Source organism: Lepisosteus oculatus, chromosome 3 (assembly GCF_040954835.1).
Source record: "Lepisosteus oculatus isolate fLepOcu1 chromosome 3, fLepOcu1.hap2, whole genome shotgun sequence".
Taxonomy (NCBI): Eukaryota; Metazoa; Chordata; class Actinopteri; order Semionotiformes; family Lepisosteidae; genus Lepisosteus; species Lepisosteus oculatus.
The window spans coordinates 2,336,456-2,355,887 of record NC_090698.1 but is presented as its reverse complement, the minus strand read 5'-3'; the positions used below and the strand labels follow the sequence as shown (position 1 = coordinate 2,355,887).

Genomic DNA, 19,432 nt, shown 5'->3' with positions numbered 1-19,432 from the left:
CAAGACGGACGCCGACAGTCCACTTCCTCCACAGCACCACAAACCAATCATTAATAAAATATATATCGCGTTGTATTCGTTTCCATTTAAATGCATTCTCGAGCTTCACAGGAAGTTTTCACAGAATTCCATCGCCATCATTAACTCAGAACACTTGTGCCATTTTAATTCCTATGAATTTTGTAGGACGTTTTGGAAGGCCATCGATCTCATTCAGTACTCACAGAAAACAGACTATCCTTTCTTGTTTTTCGGTTTATTTTGGAAAAAATATAGATTTCTCAGTTTCTGAACATAATAGGCACATAACATAGACATATATACACAATTCTCTTTATAAATACACCGTATTTACAAAAAAATTAAATTATATAGTAAAGATATATCCAGGCTTTTGTACACATTGCATTGTTAAATTAGAAAAATAAAAAGAAATGCAAAAAAAAGGAACAAAAGACGCTTTTCAAACGAAGAAGAACAAAATGGAGAAAAAAAATTCAAGTCCTTCATTCTGCAGGGAACAAAACTGGGGTTCAGCGGGGTATCGAAACTCGCTGCGTACACGCGCTAAAAAACGTCAATCATTTAGGTATTAAAAACATACAAAAATATTCATTTATTTCAGTGTTAAAAAATAGTACCTTTCTTCTCCAACCAATATTTCGTTGTGTGAATTATTTTGTCACACGCACTCTTTAAAAAAAAAAATCAGGCACTTATTTGAACCCTGGGTGCGATCTTGAATCTGCGGGACCTGCAGCCGTGGAGCAGCGCGGGACTCTGCTCGTGCAACCTGCCCCTTACCAGCCCCCCCACCCCGGCTCGCGATCCTGGGGGGGGACAGAGGGGGCTCGAGACCGGAAAGGTACTGTTCATGACTGAAACCAGCCCCCCGTGTGCAGAGACGCACTGTTCCGCAGTTCGCTTTCACACAGGTACTGGCAAAAAAAAAAAGGTCCTGCCTTTTTACTTGGGGAAAAAAAATCATTGGTTCTCCGCATTATTTGTGGAATGTTTTAATGCTAAAAAAAAAAGAAAAAAAGAAGAGAAAAAAAATGTAGTGCAAATATCTTCCGGCTAGTTCTTCACTATAGCCTCCTCTCCTCCCAGACAGTCCGAAGTATTTTCAACATACAGGAAAAAAAAATTCTTCTTTCAAGACCAGTGTCAAAAGTAGTCCATTTCCAAACGAGCAGCATGAATAAATATTAAATAGATAAAGATATAATATATTCTCTTAAAATTCTTTCCAATTGTCCGTTAAGAATGTAAACTTGTGCGGGCACGGTGCGGCGCGGCGCTCCATAGCTCGGAATACTGTTGCTTAAACCTGAGGAAACACAAGAGACAAGGCAGAGCCGCAGTTAGGACATGAACCGAAACCACAGCCGCACAGAGAACAGGCATCGGCTGAAATCCGAACCCTTTCCCACTAATCCAGCATTCCCGGCACTCTCTGATCTCGAGGTCAGAGGTGCTGCCCGCATTTCCCCAGGTCCCTCAAGACCTCGAGTTACTGCTGCTGCAGCTTCTCCCTCGGACATTCGTCACATTCAGCCTCATTTTCCTTTCCTACACGGCCCGTACGCTCGGACCGGACCGGACGGGACGGACCGGCCAGATTGCGTGTCCGCATTGTTCGGCGCTCTGCCCGAAACGCCAGGTGTTTCTAGCCTGTGATCCCAGCCCGTCCTGCACCGCACACCCATGAAGAACGACAGCTTGGCCAGTTTCCAGAGGGCTCAGGCCTCACTGCTGTGGCAGGAGCAAGGGCTGAAGACCCTTGTCCAGCAGCCAGCGGCCAGCAGACTGAGCAGCCTCTGCTCCCTGTGCACACGCGCACACACGACAAATGCTTGGCCTCCTTCAAGAAACGGCTGACAGATCCTGGGATCCGTTAGTCGCTCACAACCCGTGGGGCCCCAACAGCCTCCTCCCGTTTGGAAATTCGGCATTTCCCTCCGGTAAGAGATCTTTTGGAAGGAGCAGGCAGCTCCGCGCCGCACTGCCTGGCCTCCCGGGGTCAAGGCAGAGGGAACGAGAGGAAATCCTTACCTCGGTAGCAAAGATGCACTGTTCCATCTGCTCGGGGATGATGTAGACCGGGTGGTACAGGCTGTCCTTCTGGAAGCTCAGCGGTGGGACAGAGATGATGTGCTCTGATTTCTTCCTGCACGGGAAAGCCCAACAGAAGAAAGACGCATGAGAAACCGTGTCTATATAAATCTCCAAATGGGACAACGGGACAGGAAGGCAAAAGACAGTTCTCTCTGTTGCAGGCATGCTTCAAAATTGACTGGTCAGCACCTGGGCCCCCCCGTTTCAGTACTGGTCTTCACTAGATCTGTACCTGAGGTGACCTGGACACTTAGCACAATTTCTCATGCCAGCGTCAAAGGCAAAACTCTGGCTTTTAGGACTTGTGTTGACAGTCTTGAATAAGATATGCCCCTGATCAACAGAGGTGATAGATACGAGAGCAACCACAAGACTGCACAAGCAGCATGCGTCTGGATATCTTTCTGTACATCAGCAGCGGACAATACATCCTTTTGTTTAACTCTCATCTCTCTTAGGAACAGTTAGGCTTTTATTACGTCTCTATAACTCATGCGATGAGTTCCCTCCTACATCAGTGAAGAGCAGCTCCTACAAGCCGCGACCTGTGTGTAGCCACTGACAGCAAACCGAGCACAGGCCTGCGTGTGCAGCGCCGAGCCTCCCTGTGCCAGGCAGCCTGCCTGCAGAGACTCTTCAAGGACACGCGCACAGCCAGGCTGCAGGCTCCTACACCCTGTCCTCACTCACGCCGAGCGGACAGCAGCCTGCCAGCTTTAACCCTCAAGAACCCCTGCGTGTCCAGAAACTCCCCTGGTCATTTTCTTTAGGGCACCCTTTGAAATTCCCAGATTATTTTCAGGTCTCCTGGGTTTGTTTACAGCTGCAGGTCTTTCTTCTGATCTGATTAACAAGGGGGGGGGGGGTATTCTTTTATTCCACTTGTTTAGAAGTGGATTAAATCACCGAGCAGTCAGAGACTGGGGAGAAAGTCAGGAGACGAACCTGGTACCACGAAAGACTCGGCAGGGAAGCAGGTGTTCTAGACAGCACAAAAAGACCCCCCCCCCCCAACACGAAGCAAGTGCGATCCGAAACGGCAGAACCCGAGCCAGGGAGAACCCGGAGGCCCGCGGAGGGGAAAGGGGAAGAGCGATGCCGATGCGCAGGAACACTTACAGGTCGAACTTGCTCTTGGGGAGAGGCTGCTCGTCCGCCAGGTTGTATCCCACGAGCTTCTGCTTGTACCCGGCCTTGTCGCCGAGGCCCTCGGCGCTCAGCTCGGCGTCCTTATTGGAGACCTTGTAGGGGCCGCCGGGGATGAGGAAGGCCTCCTTCTCCCGCGAGAAGGGCGCCAGGTTGTTGATGGGGTCCAGGCCGCGGCGGGCGGCGGCCGCGCCCTTGGCCTTCTGGTGCAGGCGCATCTGCCGCAGGACCATGGCCGTGGCGCAGACCACCAGCGCCAGCGTGAGCAGCCCCAGGGTGAAGGAGACGGCCAGGGCGACGGGGAAGGGCCTGCGGGCCGGCCCCGGGGGGGTGGGCTTGAGGCTGAACTCGCAGCGGGAGCCCATGAAGCCCGGCGGGCACTGGCACACGGGGCCAGTGAAGTGAGTGTAGCAGGTGCCGCCGTTCTGGCAGGGGTAGGCGGCGCAGGCGTCGGCGCGCACGCTGCAGTCCTTGCCCGTGTAGCCCAGGGTGCAGGTGCAGGTGTAGTCGTTGATGCCATCCACGCAGGTGCCGCTGTTCCGGCAGGGGCTGCGGGCACAGTCGTCGATGTTGATCTCGCAGCGGGCGCCCGTGAAGCCCGCCCGGCACCGGCACAGCATGCTGTGGCCCAGGTCCAGACAGTGACCACCTAGAGGGGTGAAGGAACAAGGGTCAGCAGGGGCAGCGTGCCAGCCTGTCTCCCAGCAATCCCTCCGGGTGCTCATTCTCATGTGGCCGGGCTCCGCGACAATCGGCTCACAGGCAGGGACTAGAAGCTCATTCCCACCGGGCCCTTTGCTTGCTTTAGGGCTCAGTGTGGTCACTTTGTGCTCTGGAGTGGAGCGAGTCCAGAAAACTGGCTGTAAACACAGTTGAATGCAAAAGGAGAAATCGCCCCCGATGTCAGTTACCAACTGTAACGTCAATGGCCACCTGCCTGCTGTAGGAGTGTGATTTCTTCCAGTGAAACTAGGGATTTTCAGCAGATACAGAAGAATTGTGGCTTCGGCATCTCAAGCCGTGTTTATGTGAACTCCCTGCACACACCTGCTCATGGACTGGAACATGCATGCGAAAGCTCTGCTATTTTAAAACAAGTAGCCTGTGGGTGTGCAATGCAACACCTAGCTGAGGGTGGACTTGAGCAAGGAGTAAACACTCCTTTGCACTGGGGCTGTGCAAAAGGATGCCGTGCATGGGCTTCCAACACTTCCAGTGCCACTGGGTTAGCGAGGACATCGGTCAAAAGAACGAGGACGGGCAGAAGTGAGCGTGTGCAGAGTACCGCACGAGTCCCTTTTCCGAAGAGGAGCTTGGAACAGAGGCCTCATGCTCTCGAGAGGCTCATCACCTGCATCGGGGCGGCTGCGGAGCTCAGTGGCGCCTTGCTTTACACAACACGTCACGACTCCTCTACCTCTGCCTGCAATCACTGCTCCAGTTCTGCCCGAGGGCAACATGCACCATCTCCCAGCACGGGTTATTAAATTACTCCAGGTGCCAATATCAACAAAGGCGATTATATCTCTTATCTGCTCCTCCCCCAGTCTGGGAGTTATCCATTTACAGACACACTATTTTTGCTAAAGGATCTCTCCCATGATGAGCATGCACCCCATTTTGGTATCTCATCTCTTTCCTTCATGCCTGATGTAGAATCCCTGCACAGAAATGGATGTTTTGTCACAGAAGAACAGGTAACTGAAAAGGCACGATTTCTGGAGTGTATGCAGTCTTAATGCCCTTGTTGAACTCTCTACAACATCAGAAGGGGCATTTAGGACAGATGAAAAAAAGCACTGCTTTGCACAAAGGGCAGTGGGAGTGTGGAACAGGATGCCACTCTCCAACAATGCCAATTTGAAACGCTTATCTGGCCCTCCATGATTGGAGTATGTGTAAAGCTTCCCTCACTTGTCCTCTATAACGAACCGTGACCCAAAACTGCACCAGCTAAAAAAAATGGAGGAATTTCTCGTGTTGGGAAATGAGCAATTTCCACTTGAAAGTCAAGTCTTGCAACTGGGAAACGGTTGTTGCATCATTAAGTATTTAAGTAAATCCACTGGTCAAATTCTTCATAATAAGTTCCTTCTGTTGCTGTACACAAACCATAACACAAGCCAGACGTCTGCGAAAACACTCCTCTTGAGCCTCTCTCGTCTCTGCAGGGGGAGGGGGTACACACACACACACACGTAGCCGAGTCCAATCGGGGGACGGTGGATGAGAGCTTTTAAATGACGGGTAGCACCGAGCACAAAGTTTAAAGGCCAAATAAGTGACGTACAAGCTGAGAAACTAAAGCCATGGGCACTACCGCCCCACGGGGCAATCGGGACATCCGCCCTGTCCCACGCTTCGGGCTGCGAGGCAGCACGTCTCCGGGGGGGGGGGACACTCACCGTTGGCGCAGGGGCTGTTGCTGCAGCGGTCGATCTTCTTCTCGCAGTTGGAGCCCATGTAGCCGGGCGGGCAGCGGCACGAGTACCCCCCCGTCGCCTTCTCCACGCAGGTGCCCCCGTTGAAGCAGGGCCCGTCAGCGCAGGTCATGGCGCTGATCTCGCAGTTCTTGCCGTAGAAGCCCTGGGGGCAGGTGCAGGAGTAGTCGTTCTCCAGGTCCTGGAGGGAAGAGGCCGGCTTAAGCTTGACATTCCTGCACCACCCCACTGACCCCTGACCTCCGACCCCTTTCTAAATGCTGCAAAGCGGAACACTGGCGCAAGGCTTTCCTGAAGGTCTGAGCCAGCCCCCGTGTTCGCCCCCTCTCGGCCCTGGGCGAGCACGTCTGAGCTGCAGCTGTCGGACAGATGCCACCTTTCTTTCAGGAGCTGGGCCAGGGAGGACCGCTCTCGAAATGGCTCTTACTAACTCTTTCCTCTGAAACGGGGGACGGGTTTCAAAATGGAAACTTGCATAAAACAAAACCGGGGTAACATTTTCGATTAAATCCCCCTTTTAAGTACTTCTTAAAAATATATATATATAAACGCATTCATGATGGTGTTGCATTACCAATTAGCAAATCAATTAACAGCGCAGTATAATTGCACTCCACTGTAGTATTCGGTTTGAGTTATAAAGCATTAATATTAATTACAACATCAATTAATAATGCTACAAAAAATCAGGGCATTCAAATATTATAGAATTCGTATTAAATGTGTTGCATGGGCACTTAAACAGTTACTAAGCTCACAGTATAGTTTTCACCTGTAGGACGTCACGGTGGCATACGAATAGATTGCCATTACCGAGCGCAGAAACTGCGGCGAGACATTTCAAGCACAACCCGAAAGCAGGAGCCTCTCCGCGGGCGAGGACACGGTTACCGAGATCAAGCACAGCTCAGAGCAGCGCTGCTTCTGCCCGCGAGTCGTGCAAGGTCCGCGCGAAACGGATTTTCCTTTCCGGCACCAGAACTAAAACACGGTTCTGACGTCCCTGCGCTGCTCCTGGCGCTCATCCTCATGAGGACGAAGCGTCAGCACAGGCGTCTTCTCTCGCAAAGCATGGAAGCTCTTTATTAAAGCAGAGGCACACAGAGCACGCAAAAAGGAGCCAGCTTACAACGGAGAAGCGCATTTTAGAAATGCAGCACATTGCGTGTCTTACAGAATATCGTGCCGGCTTCTACACTCGGTTTGTTTCCATCTCAAAAAGTTTCAACTTGATGGACAAACGAGAACGGGAGCCAGGCGGCCCTCGCGCGTCTTGAGCTACCCAGCTCTGCGTTATCGATATGCTCGATTGATCGAGGTGGGGGGGATAAGCACGACCCGGACGGGAGACGGAGACACGAGGACGCGCGGTTCCCACGGCCAGCCGGCAGGGTGGGGTGGGGCGAGCCCGAGCCCGAGCCCGAGCCCGATAGCGGACCATTGGTCCTGGCGCGCGGGCACTCACGTTGCAGCTGCCGCCGTTCTTGCAGGGGTTGCTGTCGCACTCGTTGGTCTCCATCTCGCAGTTGGTGCCGCTGAAGCCCGGCCGGCAGGCGCACGTGTAGCTGCCCTGGCCCGTGTTGGTGCAGGTGGCGCCGTTGAGGCACGGCCGGTGGTTGGTGCAGTAGTTGAGGTCCTGGTTGCAGAACAGGCCGCCCCAGCCCTCCAGGCAGTGGCACTGCCAGGGCTGCCCGCAGGTGCCGTGCAGGCAGCCGGGGTAGCGCACGCACTCGTCGCACAGGCGGCCCTGCCAGCCCAGCCTGCACTTGCACTCTCCTGGAGACTCGCAGTACCCGTGCTTCTGGCTGCAGCCAGACAGGCAGATGGCTGTTTAAATTGGGGAGGGGGGGGGAGAAAAAAAAGAAAGCAGGGGTGGAATTAGTATGGTTACCCCTCCCAAACGCCACCCCCCCCAGCCCCCAGCCCCCAGCCGGCCTCCTCTCCCAGCCCCGGAGCTCGCCGAGCGCCGGGCCGGGCAGCTGGCGGGGACACAAAGGGAACACATGTCGCCGTCTTTCACGCCAGGCCGCGCGCGTTAAGCCCCAGCGCGTGCCTCTGCCCCACCACGCGCTGTGCGCCCATTGTCGGGCCGAACAAAAGGGCGCGAGCGGGCGAACCAGGACGATTTGGAGAAGGAGGGGGGTGGGACTCAACCTGAGGGAGAGCTGTTGACCCTTTTGCATCTATAACAACCAGCCCCGTGTTTTTTTTTTTCCCCGGAGTAGAGATTTCTAGGCAACGCGTGACCCCCCTCCGCCTCTCCCCGCCCTCGCCATTGTAAGCGCCTGGGTACCGACCAGAGGGCCAGATGAACCCCCACTTTCAAGCTTAAAATTTGTTAAAATTAACTCCCCCGCCTCTCTCTGAATACGGGCACCGGGCGCGTCAGGAGCTCGTGTTGATCTGCGGGGTTCGGGTAACAACGCTCCCCCGTTGTGCATCTTAACCCCCTGTTCTAAGGAACACTCGCATGCGTGGGAAAGCAAGAGAAGGCAGGCACGACTTGGACAGGGGAGTCTACCCCTCATCCCTCCGCTCGCTTGTTCTCGCTCCCCACCGCCACGGTGACGCAAGCGGCCACCGAGTCCACCAGCTCTCCCGACAACGAGAGCCAGGGGCCCACGCAGAAGTACGGGGGTCTTAACGCCTGTCGTGGGCAAAGCGTGACGTCCGCCGTCAGTATCGCCCTGCTGGATCCACTCCACGCCGCCCCAGCAGGGGCACAGCAACCCTGAGGCTTTGACACCGGGGGTGAATATCACGGTGAGGAAGGTACTTACGCTCCGAGCAGTATTCGCCCCTCCAGCCGGCCAGGCAGGCGCGGTTGCCGGCTTCATCGCAGGTGTAGTGCCCGAAGGTGTCGTTGCGGGGGCGGCAGTAGTCGGAGCAGCTCTCTCCGTAGTAGTGCTCGTCGCACACGACGTGGTAGGAGTAGCGCAGCTCGCTCTGCTCCCCGAAGTGCACGTCCTGGGACCAGTCCTCGCCCACGGCCAGCCTGCGGCGCGTGGCCAGGCGGCTGATGAGGTTGGCCGGGTTGTCTGCGCGTGGAGAGAGCGGGCACGGCGTTAGGACCCCCCGGCAACGCGGGCTTAGACATGACCGATAAAAATGACCGATTGCTTTCAGTAAAGAATCACAGCTCAGTCCGTCATCGGCACAAAGTGCGACGAACATCTTCTGCTTTTTGAACACGGGGTTATTTCAACAGAGCAACGCTCTGAGTAAATGATCAGAGAAAACTTACTGGTCAAGTCACTCATGATCAAATTCGGGCTGAAACTGTTGCTGAATGGCTCAAGAGTGTAGCGGCAGAACTTATCAACTAGGTAGACGGGTTTAGGTCTGTGTTTAGTGATGCCCCATTTATATATATAAATAAAATCGGGATTGATACAGAATGTCGGCGTTTCTCCCTTCACGTTACGAACAGGAATCCGCCTTTTCGTCAGAGCCCCCGAATAACCGGACAGGATCCCGAGAGCATCCGATTTCCACGCGCCCGTCCAGCGGGGGGTGACAGCGCGCGAGCCCGGCGGCTCGAGAGCCCGCTCTGCCGCCCTCTAGCGGGGAGACGCAGGAGCGCCGGTCGCTTACCTGTGGACTGCTCGGGGGACTCGGCATTCCAGGCCTCGATAATGAGCGAGAAAGTTCCCTAAAGAGGAAAAACAAAAGGACAAGGCGTGAGACAAGTTAAGACGCACACAAGGTCCCCCGAGAAAAACCCACTTCAGCAGCAGCCACGTCCCTTCGCGACCGCGGAGCTGCAGCGATACTCACAGGCCACTTGAAGTGGAAGGGCACGCGGATGGGGGCGCTGCTGGAGATGGCCGGCAGGTCCGCGCGCAGCGTGTCCGTCAGCCCCGTGCCGTAGGTGCAGGGCGGCTCGGGCGAGATGACATCCTGGGAATGCTTCAGGCACACGCGGAAAAACATCTGGCAGTCGCGCGAGCCCCGGCACACGCCCCGGGTGCTGGTGAAGGAGTGCACTTTCAGCTCGAACACACCGGAGGTGTGTACCTGAACAAAACACACAAACGGGGACAGAAACACGGGGTCATTGCACTGCGTGGAAAGAGCGCCGTGAGGCGACGAGCTCCGCGTCCTTTTCACTGTCACTAGAAAAGAAAATCAGGCAGCGTTCAACACTCACCAGATGCGTCGATAACAAGGCGAGAAAACAAGTTAAAAAAAGTAAAGCCATCTTGGGCTCTTATCGGTCCGCTATTGAGCAATAGCAGACGGAAAATAAAGGGGTATCCAGTAATTTTCCAAGTTCGTGTCCGTGCGTCCTCAACAGCAATTAGAAAAGGAAGGAAAAGTTTTTTTTTTCCAAAAAAAAAATCTTCCCGAGAAATAAATCCCTAAAAATCAAGCCCGATGCGGCGAGAGACGAGGCGGCGAAGGTCTGGGAATGGAGCGCGTCCCTCGGACCCAGGTCAGGCGGCGCTGGTACTTGGACTGTGTTCTGTTTTCGGGAACTGCGGCTCGCGGCGGTATTTATGCCCCGGCTGGCGGCCCCGCCCCCTTTCACCTCCGGGGGCGGGGCCCTCCGCGGAGAGCAGAGCGGCGCGTGGTCGTCCAAAGGGCACTGATTTTATTTCACGCGCTTAATTGAATAGAGCGCAGTGACTGTGAATCGCGATATAGACTCGGTGCGCATTTCCACACACGGGGGGGACACGGGACGCGTTCCACACCTGCAGCGCCTACCTGCCTGCCTGACCGCCTGGCGTCGCAGACGCAAGCAATCGCAGGGCATCAGCAATAAGGGCACCTGTACCAGCGGTACCTTACTGCACGATTTCCTTCCGAAGGACATCTGCACATTTTGAAGAAGTCGCCACACGAGTACTGCGCCTGCACGTATGACGACGTGAAGTCATCCACACAAACGAATTCCCCAGAATCGAAAAGCGAACGGGAGGAATTAACCCGATAGATGGAGGGCCTCTGCGGGCTGCTCAGACCGGCTTCAGTCCGGAGTGTTAAATGTTGGGTGCTGTGATTTGACGTCTCTTTGTCGAGCGGGGCTTGTGAAAATAAAAACCGTTTGAAACATTCTGAAATCTGGGCTATAGAGCTGATTGAAAAGGGGGGTGTTTTTTTACACTAATTCCCGTGTACGTGTGCGTCTGTCCACTTTAGTTTTCCCCTGCTTGTTTCGGTTGTTTTTATGGCTCTGGTATCGCTTGTTTGCCGAAGATTAACCCGCCGCCTTTAACACAGCGGTCTGCGCGTGGGCTTTCTTCGCAGGTTTTTTTTTTGTAATCTTCAACGTGTCGCGTGCCGCACTCTTTTCTTGGGGAAAGTTTGGCTGTGCGGGGAGGGGGGAGGAGGGGGGGGGGCGCCTTTATTCCTTTATTCCTTTTACTCCTCCTTTATTCAGCTCGGGGATTGTAATTGTTGTGACGCGTGCGAGTGTTAAAGCAGGCAGGCTCCGGTCAGACCCTCTATTGTGCCGCGCGGGCGGCGGGGGGACCTTCTGCTGCCCCGCTCGGCTCGGGGAAGGTGTGTGTGTGTGTGCGGGGGGGGAGGCAGGGGGAGTCGGAGAGTTTCTGATAATTGCTTTTGTGGAAGCTTCACGCTTACAGCTGTATGGTAATCCAGAGCACCTGCTTCGCTAACTCACCCCCCTCTCCTCCTCCTCCTCCTCCTCCTCCTCGGAGCACGCCACCACTCCACGGCGCACAGGCCCGTGGAAGGGCACCGGCCGTGTTGGGGTGGGGGGGTCAGGTTTCAGAGCTGTTAATGCGCCAGCATCTGCTGGACCGACCAGGTGAGCCGACCGCCGAACGCACCTGCTCGGCCGGGGAACCGGGCCAGCGCGCCGGCAGCCCGGCCAGGCCGCGTCACGGCGGGGCCAAAACACCCCCACGACGCCCTCACCACGGCACGGTGTGGACAGAGGGGAAGGCGTCGATATCCTCAACGGAAAAGGCACGCGATCACATTATTAATTATTAACGATTAAAAACCGGCCCTCTTTCGGAGAGGGTGTCCCGTTTGGCCATCAAGAATCTGTCTGCCGTGCGTGGAGCCTGTAACCCGATGCGCTTTAACGTTAGAGAGCGTGAGCCGCTCTCGTGCTCCCCACCGCAAGAAGAAACTCTACCAGCGAGACTCTTCCTGCGCCGCGAGCGCCCGCTGCCATTGTCACCTCCCAGACGGCAGACGGCCAGGCCGGAGAAATCTGTGCTATTGTTCGGGGCGGAGAGGGGCTGAGGCTCGCCAGAGGTGCAGCTGGCCCGTCTCGCCCCTCTCCCGAAAACTGGACACCCGGGAGGGGTCCTTGTCCCGACCAGAACTTATTCTACCGCGCAGCGGGCACAGCCGGGCGGGCTCTTGCGCCGGGTCGGAACCTCTGCAGGTCCCGTCAGCACCGCAGTGTCGAACACCGCTGTGCTCGTCACGATACAGGGCCTTGAGTGATATTCCGCATATTCGCGAAAGCGCAAGAATGAATCCAGCAATCGCCAGAGGGGCTTCTGTCGCCACAAAAACACCGGGACCTAGAGACAGGGGAGGAATTCACTAACTTGTCTAACTGCTTCGGTGCAGAAGCGCATCTATACAGTACATCCCGAACGATGATGTCTTGCACGAGGCTGCTTAATCTTACTCTTCTTCAAACAGGTATCTTAACAGATATAAAAAGGTACCTCACCTAAGCGTTGTAAATGCTCCAGGGCACCTCGAAGTGCTTTTAGAACTAAGAACAGGAGGCGCGTCTTTACACCAGGGGCTGTGGGGGTGTGGAACAAGCTGCCCAGCTATGCAGTTGATGCCGATACTTCGGCTTCATACAAGAAACCGGCGGATTTGATTTTGCGGTCGACAAGTACGAGCTACCCAACAGGCTAGACGGGCCAGGCGCTTGTAACCTCTCTCGCGTTCTTATCTTTTCTAGAATCTATTTCTTTACAACAGATTTATATCCCTGCAGCTGCGTCTCCCGCCGGTGTTCAGACCTCGTCTATTTACATATACTAAAATGGTTTGGAGAAAATAACGCAAGATTGTTTAGTGGCAGCAACGACGTACAGAGTAGCGATATATTCCTTAAAGGAGACGGCTACAACACAGTTGCATTTTTATTCGTGTCTAATGTGTGCACAATTGTGGCGTGTTGTTCAATAAAAGTCGCCATTTCAACCCCCACCACCACCACCACACACAAACGCGCGCACCGAGAACAGCTTGCAGGACATAAACTTTTTGTCTTCTGCTCCCTGCTTGCCACATGTCCAGAGCAAAACTAATCTTTGGTTTTCGGTGTCGGGGAGAGTCAATAGTGAGGGGAGTGTGTGTGGAGGGGGGGGCGCGCTGAGGGACAGAGGGCAGATTTGCAAACTGTTGCTGGTTCCTTTGGCGCGCTTCCATTGTCATTCTAATTAGGGCCGCGCGTGCCTCCGCTGGCGCAGTGCTTCTCGCGGGCCGCCCGCAACACGGAGAGGAAACAGCCCGGAGCGCGAGGGAGGCGAAGCCCGCCCCCCCCCCCGCTGCCCACAATTACCCACGCGGCGCGAGCCCTCCGCCGCAACAAAGCCCAGCCCAATCAAAAAGAAATTAACTTTTTGTTTAAAAGCCCGCGTGTCATGGTGAGAAAGCCTATTCTCCTCTCCTGGAGCCCGCACCCTTCGGGTCGTTTTAACGCTCCCCGGCAGCTCGTGCCCGCCGTGGGAAGGGCGTGCGTGGGCAGGCCAGGCTGGCGGGGTACCAGCTGAAAGGAAGACCACAGAAAGCACCTTCCCGAGTGAATTTATAACAGAACATTGCCAACTAATAGCGCTGGCAGTCCGGACACTGGAGGGAAAAAATCGTTTCAAGCAAACTCGATAAATCAGTTAAAAAAACACCAAAGAACTAAAGTTGTCCATTACTGTTTTCTTACATGTATTACGTAATTAATTGAGTAAATGGGTCTGTGATTAAAATAAGGTGACATGAACTGACAGAACACAGACGCATTAGTCAGTAACACCGAGCTAACTGCTGGAAACATTTACATCGGCTTCTAAACAACTCGTACGCGGCAGCTGCTGGGACCAAAAAAGCGAAAATCGTTTCAAGAGTAAAGAGAATCTACAAAAGAAATAACAGCATCTTGCAAAACAAAGTAATTTAAACTATTTTCGTGGGGAAATCTATTATTTCATCGTCATCATTAGTAAAACTAGAGGCACAAATCCGATCAGTAATCGAGAGTGAACTGGCGAGGGGGGTATTGAATTTCCTTTATGCTCGGGAAGACGTATCGTGTATCGACGCGCATCGACCCGCCCGGAGACGAGAGCCCCGCGCGGCGCAGGTGCCGCTCGCGAGGCTCCGCGAGCAGGAGAGGAATGCGAGCGCAGCGGCGACTTAACCAAGCCGGCCGCCATCTGCCAGCCCGCCTCGCGCCGCGGGGGGAGCGGGGCTTCGACCAGCATCCGCGTCGCGACGTCACAGCACCCCCCCCGTGTGTGCACGAGCAATCCGGCTGAACCCCGAGCCCGAAGGAGACTCTCACCCGGAAAGTTTATAAATACAAGCATGTTTCATATCACGGGCTCGGTAGGAAAAAAAAAACAAGAACGTGTTTGGACCCATTTATGCACACTCACTGCCGAAGAAAAATATACTTTTGACAAGGAACAATAGGTTTACTCCATGCTGAAAAGAGAAGAAAGAAAACACAACGTTTCGGTCTTGGAGCCTTGTCCAGGTGTCACCTTTAATACTTCAGGTGTTTACTTTTGATAGCCTGGTTCCCTTAAGATCGTGTATCACCGGGTAGGAATTTCTGCAGGCTCTGCTGCGATGCAGCATTTATATGCAAGAACGGTGAAATGGTCGGATGGATAGAAAGGAAACAGACAAATTAAAAAGCACTAAACTGACAATTTCCGAAGCCGCCCGGCTCCAGAAAAGCGTGGTGTGTATTCCCGTACAACGCAGCAGATCACGAGCTCAGAGCTCTCGGGCCAGAACTGTGCCTCCACGTGCCTCCAAAAGGCGGGGAGGAGACACGCGTGTCTGCTGGCAGCGGAGTCCCGGGGGGGGGGGGGGGGGGGGATTTGCGAGGCGGAAAGATTCACAGCCAGGAGCCCGCCGAGGTGTTGCTCGGTGGCAGAAGGCAGGAGCTCCGCAGAATGCGCTCCAGCGCCCGGGAGGTGCGAGAATCATCACCCTTCACCCATATCAGGCTCGTCCCACACTTTCGCAAATGGGTGATGTTTTTGCAGCCCGTGATCCGTGCGCTCAGAAACTACCGCCTGCTGTAGTCCGCCAGCGTGTTCACACCCTCACAAAAGCCGGGGACAGAGGGCCCTTCGTCAATGCAAACACCTCTCCCATTCTCATTTTAAAGTCTCTTCTCCCAAAACGCCATTTGCTTATTAATGTTCTCTAGCTAAGCGAGACTAACGCGCATTTCTTTCATGACATCGGTGTAGCTTGGCTGCGAACGCAGGGCCTGCAGGGTTATTATTTCAAAAGCTGCGTCTAAGCTCAAGAGCGACTGTAGCTGCAAATAGAAGTTAATGGAATAGCTGCGCCTGAACTGTGTTAAAATAAATGCGAAATCACAAAATTTCCTATTTCCCTTTTCCATAAACACATGGAGAAAGATGAGGTATTTCTGAGGCAGGTGAAATCACCTTTTTAAAAAATTGTTCCTGTGTTCTACTTAACTCAAGGGGAGACTTGACCACACCCCTCGCCACATCTGAGCTCTTCATAGTTCTTTGATTTCCCGCCGGATTAATTAAATATACCAAGATAATTTCCCCAATTTTCAACCTTCGAATAAGCTCGGAGCGCACGCACGCGTGGGCGGTGGAGCGGATGAACAACTGAAAAACATTCTGGTTGTCGCGCACTGGCCGTTTCTGGACTTGATGGAGAACATCTTACGGGCAACAGCTGGCTGCTGGAAATGACTCAAAATTCACAGAATTACGCCAACGCAGAAGCGCACGGCGAGCCCCCCTGCCCTCCAGCAGACGGTGGCGGGGCTGTAAAACAAAATGTCTTGACACCTCTCAATCTGTAGAGCTCTGCTCCAGCCGGCCAGCCCCGCGCCCATCTGTTTCACCCCGTGCCATTCCTCGGCTCCACGCGCTCACAGCTTCCACACTTCCCAACCTGTTGCGCGTGCGCGTTCGCAGCGAGGCGGCGGCTGTTTAACCCTGCAGACACCCCCCCCCCCCCCCGTGCTTTCATAAGCAGACAATATACAGCACATTCTCTAAGCCGAAATTGCACTAGTTGTACTATTTAATAATCGTCGTAGTATTCTTGCACTGTTACTTTTGCACTGCTTTTGTCCTGTCTGTATACTTTTTTTCATTTTGTGTATTTGCACAGTTTTTGACAATTTTGCACTGGCACCATACTGCTTACACTGTTATTGCATTTCTGTACATTGTCCTGTCTGCTGTTCTATATATATATACTGCACCCGAGAGACTAATGAGAAACACTTTTCACTATACTATGCACCCGTGTAAGTATAATGACAAATAAAGTTGAATTATCTCTAACCGCTCCGTCCAATACAGCATACCCACTGGTTGGACACCTTTTGCCAATCCGTTGTACCATTCGACTCAGTAACATTATTGAACGCTCTATGCTTTCCTATCGGGTCAAATACAAGCCGATCTGCAAAAGTCTCATGTTAGTTTACGGGAGGCAGCGGGGTGGCCGCCTGATGCACCCGAACACCCTAACATAGCGCGGCTTCGTGAGCGCGCTGGGCTGGGAGATTTTGCCCCGCGGGCGCAGATGTCACGCTTCACGAGCCGTGATCCTGACACCGGGACTTCACCCCCCGTGACCGCGGGTGTCCTGCTGGAGACGACACCTCTGCATCTCCGCACGGAACAGAAAGGAAGAAAACCCTAGACACGTGCCAACAGAGCACGTTTTCATAGCCCACTTCCACAATAGACATGCATTTATTAAAAAAAAAACAGTCCCCAAAACAGAACGTTTTGTTCCTTGACCCCCAGAATAGACTGTATTATTTGAATAATTTATTAACAACATTAACCACAAAATGACTAAGCAGACACTGGATGAAAAGGTGAAGAAAGCCGACAGATGAGCAGGAAAGGAGATGTGATCCACCTTGTTACTCTCAGTGATGTAGGTCACGCTGGTCAGGGTGACTTCGGGCACGGCACGGCACGGCCCGGCGAAAGAGCAAAAGCAGGCAAGACAGCGACATCCGGCGAGCAAGAGATCATTCGTGTAAACGGACCACGTGCCCTTTCTTATCAGCGACCCGAGCCCACCGGAGCCCGAGCAGAGGAAACGCTCGCTGTAAAACTCGGCTCTGACAGGTATGAAGTCACCCGAACCCACGCGTGTTCCGCGCATTCTTGTGCTGCCCCGGAGGGCTCACTTTCTCCGAGCGCTAGGATCCGCGCCAGACGTGAACTCACGTCCGAATTTGCCGGATAGCTTATTTTCTTCACGACTTACTTTTCCAAAAGAAAGCAAAATAGAGACCCCGCCATCCAAACGTCTGAGGAAACAGCGCTCTGCTTACAAAAACAATCTCTGGCCATTCTCCCCCCGTGTAAAGACAACAAAGGAACAATCAGACCTTTGCTTTTCTAGTATTCTTAAGAGCAAGCATAGTTATTTCCTTAAAAATAAAGCGAAAAACACCAGATGTTGTTTTTATAAAACTGTTTTTCTGCCTATATTGAGAACCGCACATCAACAGTGTTCTTGTCAAGAAACTGTGTAGCCTGTTTCCCAGGAGTACTGAAATACTACAAATAGTCTTTATTATCGCACACCCGCCGCAAATTATAATGGGTTTTTGTTTTTTTATGCGTTGCAGACGTTTTATTAAGCTGCCACGCAGTTATCCAATATCATAACCGACAACGACCGTGCTCCAATCATGGATTTCTCTTGAAAATGATCCATTTGGTCGAAGTGGACTATGGGCTTATACAGGCCTATGCAATGAACTAAAGGTTTCACTCTGCCTGTGGGTCTGTGTTGCACTTAACCCTGTAGGTCCCATAGTGTCTGGCCACTGACAGTCAGGTGACGTCAGCCACCCCCCCCCCGCGCGCCTGCGGCAGGAGCGGCCGGGTCAGCGCGTGAAGATGGCTATCGGTCCCGCGCTCCCCGCGGAGCTGTTGGCCCGCACACGCCCAGGTCAGGAACGCGCCCCCTCCGCGGAGCGCCGAAACTCACCGTCCGGTCCCGCACCGCCGTTTCCCCGGCCGTCCGAGACGCGGTGTCGGATGAGCAAACGAGATTAGCTCACAGACGGGTAGCAGGAAACCGAGGCCAGTCTCGTTCTGTCGCAGAAGCATTTGTCTCCTTCAGAACCGTCTATTTTCTTTGCACAGAAGACATTAAGCTGTTTTCACAGCACGGCGGTGACAGGGTCTCCCAGCTCTGGCCCGGGTGACCTCCTGCACTGAGCTCCAGAGCTAATAGGCCCAACCTGCACAGGAGACTCCAAACCCAATTCCACGCGGAAAAGAAAAGAGGACACACCGTGTCGGCTGTGGAGCCTTCTTCAGGTGTGGGCACTTGCACTAATTCCACTGCGATTGTGTATAATTGCACGTTATTCCGCTGAGCAGTGGGAGATCGCCACACACTTTACAGGAGGGAAAGGCAACCTTCAACGTAGATTGCGAAAACATGGAACATCTTCAAATAAACGCGCATATTGGGCTAATTAAGGGATCAATTAACTTGATGCTCAGCTGTATCGAACGCCGGCAGGTGTGTGTGTGTGGGGGGGAGTTCAGGGCCCTTGTCCTAAGAGTGCGGCGAGATAAGCGACCCTAATGCCCGAGGGCTGATCGTTACGCACGCTGCGTAGTGTACGATCACTTTAAGATCACTTTATTGGCCCTATTCAATTTCTTGTATTAGGAATTTGTATTTTTCGCAGACCCCAGCTTGCTCTCCATGAGACACACAGACAGGGAGAGAAGCTGGGGGTCAGAGCGCAGGGTCAGCCATTGTACAGCACCCCTGGAGCAGCTGGGGTGAAGGGCCTTGCTCAGGGGCCCAGCGGAGTAGGATTCCTCTGCCAGCCTCAGGTGCAGATCCTGAGCCACAGAGCCACCGCACCGCCAATAATGGGCAACTCCAGCCCACCGTGCTGTCTACAGGTGACGGGGGTTACCGTCAGCCCAATGCACTGTGAACTACCCCACCGCCTGCACCCGAACACAATAGTTCCGATCGCTCCTGGTTTGGGGGGGGCGGCTGGTCGCAGGCTGGCGCTGCTCTGCTCCCGCCTTCCTCCCCCAGCTCCGCGAATCTGTTCAGAACAGACGACGGTAAACAAACAGGACAGGCGAGTCCGCCAGCCCTCCGGGCCGCCCTGCTCCTGTTCCCCTATTGTTGTCAGACCCGGGCAAACCCAAGCCAGCGCGAAGACTGCATCGATTAAGAAGACGCGCCGGCTGCCTTTCTGACAGTTTATACAGAAACACCTGGTAAACGATCTTACACAGATGTCAGTGATTTCCTGAATTCTCGACTATTGGTTTTACTAGTGTGCTCTATTGTCCCTATCGTGTTGGAATTTGTATGAATGAGCACGAAACTCGGTTAACACAGTGCAGTCAACTACACCAGCGTTTAAATTGTACTGTCGCTACACGTAGATTGCAAACCGAAGAGTAATCGATTTGCTAAATCAACTTCAAGCCGTGCTCACAATATAATAATAATAATAATAATAATAATAATAA

At 53.6% G+C, this 19,432-nt stretch overlaps 1 protein-coding gene across 1 annotated transcript; it reads right to left on the bottom strand.

Annotated features, from left to right (window-relative positions):
- Positions 1-224: 224 nt before the first annotated feature.
- Positions 225-10,168, bottom strand: dlc (deltaC). The gene is made up of 9 exons (XM_069187775.1): positions 9,856-10,168; positions 9,483-9,722; positions 9,300-9,357; positions 8,486-8,743; positions 7,171-7,532; positions 5,670-5,886; positions 3,238-3,913; positions 2,056-2,170; positions 225-1,330 (listed from the first exon to the last, which is right to left on the bottom strand). The coding sequence occupies exons 1-9, from the start codon at positions 9,904-9,906 to the stop codon at positions 1,325-1,327; spliced, it is 1,983 nt and encodes a 660-aa protein (XP_069043876.1). The 5' UTR covers positions 9,907-10,168; the 3' UTR covers positions 225-1,324.
- Between the last annotated feature and the right edge of the window lie 9,264 nt (positions 10,169-19,432).

Excerpts from the sequence above, each read along its gene's own strand:
- dlc (XM_069187775.1), bottom strand. The coding sequence starts at position 9,906 with ATGGCTTTACTTTTTTTAACTTGTTTTCTCGCCTTGTTATCGACGCAT. Across the intron at positions 9,723-9,855 it reads CCTTGTTATCGACGCATCTG|GTACACACCTCCGGTGTGTT; the intron begins GTGAGTGTTGAA and ends TGTTTTGTTCAG. Across the intron at positions 2,171-3,237 it reads CCCAAGAGCAAGTTCGACCT|GAAGAAATCAGAGCACATCA; the intron begins GTAAGTGTTCCT and ends TTTCCCGTGCAG.